Here is a 10,584-nt window from a genome sequence, read left to right on the forward strand (position 1 = left end):
CCAAGCTGGCGGTGGCCAGAGGACCAGCCACCACAGGCTTCTGTGCAGGGGAGGAGAGGGTCTGGAAGGGGCCGGCCTGGGGGGAGCGGAGGGTACAGTCCAGGTGAGGGGTGAAGGGCATCTCCCCTCGGGGCGTGACCAGGGCCAGTGCCTCCCGTGCTCCAGGCTCAGCTTCCCTGTTATTCAAATCCTGTGGCCGCTGGAACACATCACCCCCAACTTGGCTTAAAACCAAACTTGTCTTCATGGTTCTGGGAGTCAGAAGTCTGACATAGGCCTCACAGGTTAGAAACCAAGGTGTGGGCAGGGCCAGTTCCTTCTGGAAGCCCTGGAGGGGGGCCATGCCTGCCTTTTGCAGCTTCCAGAGGCCCCCATGTGGACTTGTGGCCCCTCCTCCACCTTTGACACCTGCAGCCTGGCATCTTCTGCCTCCTACCAGGTGTGAGGACCCCTGTGGTGACACTGGGCCCACCTGCCTACCCAGGATACTCCCCGTCTGGGCATCACCAATCACAGGCACAGCCCCTTTAGTCCTATAAACCACCACGGGACTGGGGCTGAGGATAGGCCATCTGTGGGGACCCTGTTCTGCCCCCCACAGTAAGATGAGAGCTCCCCAGGAGGCCCACCCTCAGCAGGTGCCAGCCAGCATCTGCCCCCCCGCCCGGGTGCCACACTCAGGCCTCCTGTGAAGGCAGCCCCGCAGCCCTGCCCTGCATAGCACAGCTTCAATTCAGCACCAGGAGACTAGTCCAATGGCATTTATTCGGGTTCTTAATTTAGTAATCACAGAACCGTGTCCTGACAGGCCCTGCGTCTCCCTCTGCCGTTGTCCCCAGGAACCCTGTGGTTCCGTGTCAGGGCCAGCCGCGGCCACCTGGGCCATAGTGTGCAGGCACAGGGCCCGTGTTGCAGGCCTACTCCTGCCTGGGGGTTCCATGGACAGGTACGGTGGCTGCCTCCTGAGAGCCCTCTCCAGATGGCAGTCCCAGGCATGTGTCGCAGCCGACCAGCGCTCCTCCCTGTGCCCACAGTGCTCCGTGGCCCAGGGCGGGCAGTTCCGGAGGAGTGAGGGACCCTGGGTGGGGGGAGCCCGGGTGGCAGGGAGTAGTGGTGGAGGAAGCAGGAGAACATGAGACAAACCCACGCGGGCTAAAGCCAACCCTGCTTTTTATTTCATGAGAGCCTCTCGATGGCCGCCAGGAGCTCGGGTTTCAGAATAGATGAGTCCAGTTCGGCCCCCGCGGCCCTGATGTCCTCTAGCACGGCTGCGTCCCACGAGAAGGTCAGGAGGGCTGAGGGCACCTGTGGTGGGGCGAGAAGCCTCAGCCTCATGCTGGCCCTTACGTGATGGGTCCTCACACTCCTTCCCTTGTGCTGGAGCTGGGGCCACACTCGCCCCGGGCGGCTCCCCGCCAGGNCGCCCCGCTACCCCTGCCCCTGCTTCCTCCCCAGTAAGTCCCTCATCTCTGATCCATCTGCCTTGGTTCTGCTCCTCAGAGAACTTTAACACATCTGCCATGTTCCACTCTCCAGGTAGGAAACTGATGCAGAGACACGTCACTTGGGGGGACGCCACATGTACATGGGAAGGTGGGACTTGAACCCAGGGGCCTGGCCCCCACCTCTACACCGCCCAGTGCTGAAAGTGGCAGCCTTCACGGGGAGTCTGCCGGGCAGGGAGCCCCTCACTCACCAGCCCACACTCGTTGAAGGCCAGGCTCTCCTCCTCTGACAGCCTCTGCCCACCGGAGGCCAGCAGGTCAAAAGGCAGCCAGTCGCTCTGCAAGGCCTCCCGGACGAACGCGTACAGTGCGGCCACCCGCTCCCGGGCGTAGAAGGTTCCTGGGTGGGTGGGACAGTCAGTGGGGCTGCGGTCCACAGGAGAAGCCCCGGGAGCACCCCCGGGCCCACCCAGCTCGCCGCGGCGCGCACACCTTGCAGGAGGCAGCCGTCGGGGAGGCGGACGCGCAGCAGCGTGTACGTGTACTTGCGCGTCTCTCGCTGCTCCTCCCTCTCCCGCATGGCCTTGGTCCGCAGCACACTCAGCCGCTCCACGGCCTCGGACCTGAGCCTCTGTTCTCGCTTGATCTCCTCCGCCGTGAGGTTGAAAAAGTCCCCGGGCAGGTCAAACTGGGAGGCCATGGGCGAGGGCTGGAAGACCCGGCGCTGGCGGGCCAGGGTGGCCCGCACGGGCTCGGCGACCAGCAGCTGCTCCTTGTGCCGCTGCAGGCTCTGGGGCTGGGCCAGCGCGGCCTCGGTCAGCACGTAGAACTCCTCGGGGCCGTCTGGGGCACGCACGGGGTTCACTCTGCAGCACAGGGAACGCTCCCCACCCCAACCCCTCCTCCCGGCCCTGCCAAGACCCTGCTCCACCTCCCTTACCCTGATCGGGAACCGGAAGCAGTGCCTTCTGGAAGCCAATGGCCTCAAAAAACTCATGGGTCCCCTCCAGGCAGTTAATGCGCTCCTGAGGGAGTGGAGCCAGAGGTCACACAAGGCCCTGGGGCTTCTGGGAGGCCACCAGTCTCACTGACTACACTGCCCGGCTCAGAGTGCCCTGGGCTTGGAGCGACTGCTAACGGGGTGAACCCGCTGAAGCTGTCTCCAGAGCAGAGCACGGGCACGCTCGCCCAACAAGGCTGCAGGGACTCCACCAGCGGCCCGCAGAGGCCACCAACCAGGTGAAGCAGGAGGGTCCCAGAGGTGGTGGAGATGGGAGACAGGCTGTTATGTGATGCTGGGGGCAGGAAGGAGCAGGTGGCATCAAGAGACAGCAGGCACCCTCCTGTCAGCGGCACAGGTGACACGGGCCACGGTGGCGGGACCCTGCGATTTCTCTTTCTCTTATGGGAGAAATCTCACCAGTGCCGATGGCTTCCTGATGCATTCAAATTAAAAGTCAAAGCCCACCGGGGGTGGTGCGGGGAGCAGACAAAGTCCACACACGCACGACCTGTGTTCACAAAGCCCCGGTTCCCTGTCCGCCACCTGCCACCCACCCTACCCCACCATCCCTAGAGGAGCCCTCCAGCTGCCTGGTTCTGGCCCCCACGGGCCGCCTGATGGCCAGCAAGCTGCCTCCACCCCACATGGGGCGCCACGTGTGCGCACAGGCCCGGCCACAGCGGGCGCCCGGGGCAGCCTCACCTGGAACACCCTATTCTGCAGCTTGATCTTCCTGTACTTCTCCTCCTCGGGATGCAGGCAGATGTTGTCCAGGTACCTGCGGCAGAACGGGGCAGCCGCTGAGCGCCCCACCTGGCCTCGTGTAAGAGGGACCCCAGAGGCGCCATGGCACCTTGGCTGCCCCATGAAACCCACCCCCTGGTGCTGACGGCCTCCACTGCTGCCCCTGACACAGCGCACCGGGGGACCGTCACCAGGCCTCCTCCTTCGTCCTGCCTCCCGAGGGCGCCAACACACACAGCAGTGGGGTGCGGCAAAGTCAGAGTAACGGGCCATGGGAGGCTCTGGGTCCCCAGTGGCTCGTGAGCAACATGGACTTCCTGGCACTCCTCCCTCCCCGAGGCCTGTTCGAACAGATGAGGGGAGTGGGGTGGTACCCTGCCTCCTTCACGCATGGCTACGATGATGGCAAAGGAAAGCCAAGGCTGGCACCCCAATTTGGGAAACCCCTTCGTTTTATAGGTAAACTGAGGCCCAGAGAAGCCAACCCCCTTTCCTGATGGCTTGGGGGGGAGCGCAGGGTGAGGCCTGAGGGGCGAGGGGTCAGTGTCACCCTGGTGGGAGGGCAGCTGCCTGCTCACTTGGCAATGGTGTCCACACCCAGCTTCACCCTGTCCCGGTCTCTGTTGAACGTGTGAATCTTCATGATGGAGGCAGCCACTGGGTCGGTGGAGAAGTGCTGGGAGGGAGGAAAATGCATCAGGCACCCTTCCCTCCCCCCAGCAGCCCGGCCTCACTACTCAGGCGACCTCGGTGACCACAGTCCCCTGGCAGGCCAGGAGCCTGTCCCCGAAACAAACTCAACTGTGCGTTCTCAGCAAAGGAAGAGAAGGAGAGAGCCCTTCAGTGCTCCAGCCTGGCTTCATCCTGTCCTCACCTCTAGGAAAGAGGGGGCGTCACAGGCCAGATTATGCCACCTCTGGGGGTCCATCAGACAGACCTCTGCCAGCCCAGTTTCCCAGTTTAGCTGCCAGGGTAGGACAAGGGGACACGGACATCGACTGGCAGAGAAAGCAGGTCTGCAGAGAGGTGGGCACACAGCAGCCAGAAGGAGGTGTTCCCAGGACGTGGCCAGGCCGGGCCTGAGTGACCTCCCAGCCTCCTCGGGAGCTCCCAGATCCCCCAAGGGAACAGCTACTGCTCCAAATGCTGCTCTCAGGTGTTTCCAGGAGACCCGTGGCCACGTTTAAATCAGGACCAGGGCCCGAGAGTAGACGAAGGAGCAGAACGTCCAGAAAGGAGCCAAATCCACACAGGAATCTACTTTGTGATAAAGGCAGATTTCACAGCACTGACCAAAAAGCAGGTGTTTTCAGTAAAAGGGGGTTCTGGGAGGCAGAAGCTGGGTGGCTATCAGGGAAAAACCAGCACTGGCTTCATGCCTCACGCTCTACAGGGTGACAGCTTCTAACTGGATTGAAGCGGTTTGGGGGGAGTTTTTTTGGATCAAAGTATTAAACGTTAAATAACAAGCAAAACAAAAAACCACTAGAAAAACAATGGAAGAATCATTTCAATTCCAAATTGGGGAAGGCCTAAGTATGCCACAAAACCCAGAAGCCACAGGACCAACACATTTAATTGTGAAGACCCGAAAGCTCTACGTGGCAAAGTGACCACGAGCAAAAACCAAAAATAAAAAACTAAGAGAAAATGCTCATTATTCATATTACAGGCAAAGAAACAACTTCCCTAATATGTAAAGAGTGCCTACATATCAACTTCCGAGAAAGTCCAGGGGCACCTGGGTGGCTCAGTCTGGTCTCAGCTCAGGTCTTGACCTCAGGGTTGTGGGATGGACCGCACTGGGCTCTGCACTGGGCATGGAGCCAACTTTTTTTTTTAAGCCTTATTTACTTATCTGAGAGGGAGAAAAAGAGAGAGAGCTGCACATAGAGGGAGAGGGAGCAGCAGACTCCCCACTGAGCAGGGAGCATGACGTGGGGCTCCAGCCCAGGACCCGGGGATCATGACCTGAGCTGAAGGCAGACGTTTCCCTGACTGAGCCCCCCAGGCGCCCCAGGCATGCCGCCTACTTAAAAAATAGATAAATAAATAAAAAGTCCAACCACCCAACAAAGGATGCATTCTCCTATGAAAACATGGCCAACCTGAACCAACATGAAGGAAATACACATTACAACTATCCCGAGACATTTCCACCTATCAATTCGGTGAAGACGAAGCGTGTGCACGCCCACGGTCACGGTGTGGGCACCGTGAGCCGGCGGGGCTGGCGGTGGAGTGTGCGCGGTGGCAGCCCTCCAGAGGCTGGGCAGGGCCGCTGTCCACACCGCACACACGCGCCCACCCGGGACGGAGCCCACAGCTCAAAGCACCGTGCGGCCGAGGCTCTGCATGACTGCTCACTAGGGACAGGCCACTTCCCACACGCTCCTCAGCAAGGAGCCGACTACAGGGCGACAGGACTTATGGTCAAGCTGTTAACGACGCAGCACTTCTGTCAGATGGTTCAGAAAAAACTAGAAAGGGGTGATAGAGCAAACAGGGAAAAATGTTACACCTGGGAATTCGGGGTAAGGCGCACCGATGCCCCCGTCCTCACCCCTCGGTCTTGCGAATATGTTACTCGGCGAGGGGGGCGGTCAGGAGGCACAAGGAATTAAGGCTGCTAAGCAGAGGCCCTTAAAATAGGGCGATTAGCCTGGATTATCCTGGTGGGTGAAATGTAACGTCGAGGCCCCTCCTAGGGAAGGACAGAAGAGAGGCGGCCTGAGAAAGATGGGGGCGGGGTGCGCTGGCTGTGAAGACGGAGCGAGGCGCCGCGGACAGCCTGGAAGCTGGACAAACCGGGGCCGTGCTCTCCCCTGGCGCGTCCAGAAGGAACTCAGGCCTGATTTCAGCCCAGTGGGACCCGTGCCACGCTCCTAGCTTCCAGAACGGGAGGGCATGGGTGCCATCTGAAGCCAGCAGCTTCGTCAGTTTGTCATACCGGGGACAGAAACCTCGGACCCCTGGGCTCAGGGGGTTTGACAGCTGCACATATTTGGGACCTATCTCTGAAAAGAGCCTGAAACCACTGAGAGTGGTCGCCTCCAGGAAGGGTGGCCGAGAGGTGGCTTTTCTCTACCCACCCTGGTGCATTTAGAATGTCGTACCCCACGTACTACGCACAGCCTCTTCAGAGCGTCGAACGCGGGCAGAGGCGTTACCGAGGACCGGTGCCACCCAGCTCTCTGGAGCGGCTCTGGCACCAGGACCTCGGGGGCAGGGGGCTGGGACACGGGGCCGCCGCTCACCGAGAGAATGGCCTCTTTGATGTGGGCATCCCGCTGGTCCTTCCTGAGCGTGGCCCCAGTGAGAGGGCACGTGAAGCACACGCCGGGCACCACCAGATGGGCTGAGCCTTCCTCTTTGGCCTCGGGCACCTGGGGGATGGGAGTGCAAGCGGCTGAGCCTGGAGCGCCCCCCCCCCCGCCGCCCCCGGCCCAACAACGCCCCCTCTGCTTGTTAGCGCTGGGACACCCTGGCCCCGCACTGGAGTCCCCTGAGCCCGCCCTCTGCTCTGTGCGGCCAGCTCACAACGAAACGTGCTGGAAGAGAAAGTGCCTGGCGGCTTTGGACGTGGGGCGAACACTCAACGGCGCCTGCTGTTTGTGGTTCCCTTATCTCACGAGGAAGAGGCCACGGTGGGCGAGTCAGGAGTCACCGTGCCCTAGATGAGTCCAGACCGCTCACTGGACCTCAGTCCCTAGCACTGCCTAGGGCCTCTTCCATTCTAAAACTCAGTGAGACCTTGAGGGTCACGCTGCTCAGAACACCCTTTCTGCCAAGCTCTTCTTGAAAGCCCACCTCCCCCAGCAAGGCCTCCCTGATGACACCAGCGTCTGAACAGCCCTCTCACCTCCCTGGAAAGCAGCCGAGAACAGGAGTTGAGTGTGAAGGTCCCAGTCAACCCCACCTTCAACCACAACCTGCCTCCACTGTTCCAGGCGGGGGTTCCCCAAACTGCCTTTGTGCACAAGGCCAGATCCACCTTGTTGTCTCCTCTGTGTCCCCCACCCCAGCACCATGTGCTTATAGGCCAGGGCTGGGCACCCAGCTGGTAATGAGAAAATGGCCAATTAGACCAGTGCAGGCAAGAACCAGTTCCCTGCTCCAGGATGCCCCTTGGGTGTCCTGCGGCCATGTGGATGTTTTTACCGTGTTGGTCCCTGGGGCCTCCGTGCTCCCGCTGACAGTCGCTTCAGCCCGAAGTTCCTTTCTCACTGGAGACAGGGCAGAGATGGGCGGGTTATAGGCCCTGTTCTGTCCCCAGGCACACCCCCGAGACCAGAGTGAGTCAAGTTCTAGTCCTTCCCTGCTCGGGCCCCCTGCCTCCCCATGCCCCTAGGCTTCCCCTGACCACCTGATGACAGCCCTATCTCAGCTCCCTTCTTCCCTCCTCAGCCTTCCAGACCCCAGCATCCTTGCACCTTTCCACCCTGCACCCTTCCGCCCTCTCAACTTGAGACTTTAAAGCCCCCAAGGTTGCTGGTCATGTAACTATTTCCATCCAGGGCCAAGCACAGGCCTTGCTCACCCTGGTTCCGGATGGATTCCTGTGACGTGGGGCCCCGGGCCCTGGGCTGCTTTTGTTCAAGCCGGGCCAGGGCTGCCGCGGCCGCCATCTGGGCCTCATTGGTGGGTCCCTGGCGGGCTTGCCTCAGTGCTGGCTGGTTGGGTTTTTCTTTGGGGGCCCTCTCCCTGGGGAGAGACAGAGGATAAGTGAGGTGACATGGGGTCAGACAGAAGAGCCTCTGTCCCTCTCCCACTTCTGCCCCATCAGACAGACCCGTCCCTCTTTTCCAGGGGCCACCCGCAGCCAATAAATAGTTCTAACACGGAAAAGCCCCCGGGGGCACATGGCAGGTCTGCTCCCAGCTCTCCCCCGGGCGGCAAGTCCTGCACCCACCTCGGCCTCAGGGTCATGGCAGCTAAACCGGGTAACAGCAGCCTGCCCACAGCCGCCCGCCGTGCGCAGCAGTGAGAAGCGCCCTCTCCCCTTCAGGAACCGAGGAGACTCAAAGGTGTCAGTCCTCGATCCCTCCCCTGAGCAAGATCAAGCCTGCCAGTCTACGACAGCCAGGTGGCGCAGTTTCATTTAGAGCACCTACTGTTTGCCCGGCAGGCAGTATGCCAGGTCACAGGGCAGGTGCTGGGTTTGCTCTCGCCTCCGCCTGGGGAAACAAGCACGGAATGCATGCTCCCAGATCCACATGGCACAGAAGTGACCTGGCTTTCCCCTGCAGGGAAGTCCTTCCTCACACCCTACTCTGACTCACCTGCCTCACCTCCTTCCCTCAAGACCCTCTGCCGACCCCAGGACTTGGAATGATCTGTCCTATATCTCCAGAACTTTCTGAGCAGCCAAGTCTCTGGGTTCATGGCCTGCCCAGATACACAGGCGGCCTGCTTTTCGTGTCCCAAGGCCTCTGGGACCTGCTTCCTGCCCATTCCTGCCCCTCTGCCCACAGCTGACAACCTCACGTTGAAGAAAAGATGAATCACGTAGCCCCACCCTCGCCCCATGTGACATTTAGTTCTATAAAAACACCTGTTTTCAAGACACCTCATACCCGCCCTCTTGAAGGCTCCACTGGGGAGCCACAGGCGTCCTTCTAAAAGCTAAGCCAGAGCTTGTCGCTCCTGCACCAAGCCCTTCCGCCACATGCACAACACAGTCCTAAAGCCTCCCCGGCCTGCAGCCCTTTGCAACCTGCCCACTTCCCCCCTTCACACCTCTTGATCTATACTGTTTTCCTGCTATTGCTCCCACAGGCCCAACTGGCTCCTACCACAAGGCCTTTGCTACCTAGAATGTTCTGTGTGCATGTGGGATGAGGAAAGAAGGTCTAGGAGCAGCTGGAGCTGCTTGAGAAAAAGAGAGTGAAAGTGTGAGTGTGTGTATGTGTAGAAAATTGATTTTCACATGGCTGAACTTCACCTCCTCTGGCTCTCGGTTCAGATATCTCCTTCCCAGACAGGGGTTCCGGGACGCCCTAACAGTCCCCAAATACATTTGCTGTCTCCTGACCCAGCTTATTTTTCTTCAAGGCCCTGAGTACCGCCTGATCTCTCGCCACATGTGTGCTGGCTTTTCTGTCCATTATCTCCCCGCTGGAAGCTGAGCCCCGAGACAGCAGAGACCTTCTCTTATCCATGACACCCAAGACACCACTTGTCACACACCCTGAGACCCCTCGTGCCCCAAGTGTGTCACGGAAGCCTGGGTCTGCACACTACTCCCCTCCTCTCTCCTCCCAGGCCTCTTGTCTGACACAGCCGTCACCCACATGGCCCCCATCTACTTCCTGTCACACTCAGTCCCAGCTGCACCAGCCCCCACCTCCGCCCACTACTTGTTGAACAAATGAACGGTCCCCCTGGTCTGGTCCACCCCCTCTCCCTGGCCTTCCCTTAAGCTGCCCTCCTCTCTCAGGCTCCCAGGACCTGATTTGGTCTACTGCACTTCCCTTCCCGACTCAGGAACTTGGCCCTAGTGGGCCTCCTTCATGCCACTCCCAGGAACCCCCAATCCCCATGACAGATGCCCTGATGTCATGTACCCACTCTCCCTCACCCACCCCCACTGCCTCATGATTCCCTTCCTGGGGCCGCCCTTCCTCTCTGCCTACCCCTCACTGCCCCACCTCTTCACAATCCCTTCCATTATTCCCCACAGATCCCACCCAGAACTGACATCTTTCTTCAGCCACTCCCCTTCCTAGACCCTACTCAGTCCCCAAAGCCCCGCCCCTCTATACTTTCTTCCCTCACCCCAGTCCACCAGAGCCCTCCCACTCTCCCCTGCTCCAGCTCTACACACTCCTCCCCACTGAGTCTTCAGACTTGCCCCTGGAGCCTCTCTTCTCTGAGTCCTCCCCAGACGATCCACAGTGGCCTGGATGGGCACTCCACTGGCCTTCCCTTCTCCCCCCAGGTCGCCCTCAGGACCTCCCTTCTGACTCAAACTTCGCCCACAAGGTCCCTATCTCCTCCCTGTCACAGATGCCTCCAGCTCCCCACCTCCACCACCACCCCGCCTCCATTTCCCTCCCAGACCTTCCTAAGCCACTCCGACCCCCGCGCCCCCAATTCACCGAGACCTCTTCCAATACCGCCTCAGGCTCCCTGGCCTTAACCACACTTGCCCCGTTCTCCCTCACGCTCCAGAACCAGGGCCCAGACCCCTACCGCCATGGATGCTAAGCCTCCCCACTCTTTACGACCCCAGCTGTACTTGCTTTTTCAGGCTGTGTGTGCAATCTCGGAAAACCTAGATTCCCGCAAATCTAGGCGATGCCCCTTGGGGCCCCTTTCCAGCCCACATGCTCCCCTGCGGTTTCTCCACTGACCCCCATCTCTCTGCACCCCGCCCCCTAGCCCCCCAAA

General features: G+C 60.3%; 1 protein-coding gene across 1 annotated transcript; it reads right to left on the reverse strand.

The window, feature by feature from the left end:
* Positions 1-746: 746 nt before the first annotated feature.
* UBXN6 (UBX domain protein 6) lies at positions 747-7,896 on the reverse strand. Its single transcript, XM_034657543.1, has 9 exons — positions 7,733-7,896; positions 7,354-7,418; positions 6,450-6,578; positions 3,771-3,868; positions 3,151-3,226; positions 2,386-2,470; positions 1,938-2,288; positions 1,697-1,845; positions 747-1,305 (listed from the first exon to the last, which is right to left on the reverse strand). Exons 1-9 carry the CDS (start codon positions 7,818-7,820, stop codon positions 1,177-1,179), a joined length of 1,170 nt encoding a protein of 389 aa, XP_034513434.1. The 5' UTR covers positions 7,821-7,896; the 3' UTR covers positions 747-1,176.
* Between the last annotated feature and the right edge of the window lie 2,688 nt (positions 7,897-10,584).

The sequence above is a fragment of the Ailuropoda melanoleuca genome, chromosome 4 (assembly GCF_002007445.2).
Source record: "Ailuropoda melanoleuca isolate Jingjing chromosome 4, ASM200744v2, whole genome shotgun sequence".
Lineage (NCBI taxonomy): Eukaryota > Metazoa > Chordata > Mammalia > Carnivora > Ursidae > Ailuropoda > Ailuropoda melanoleuca.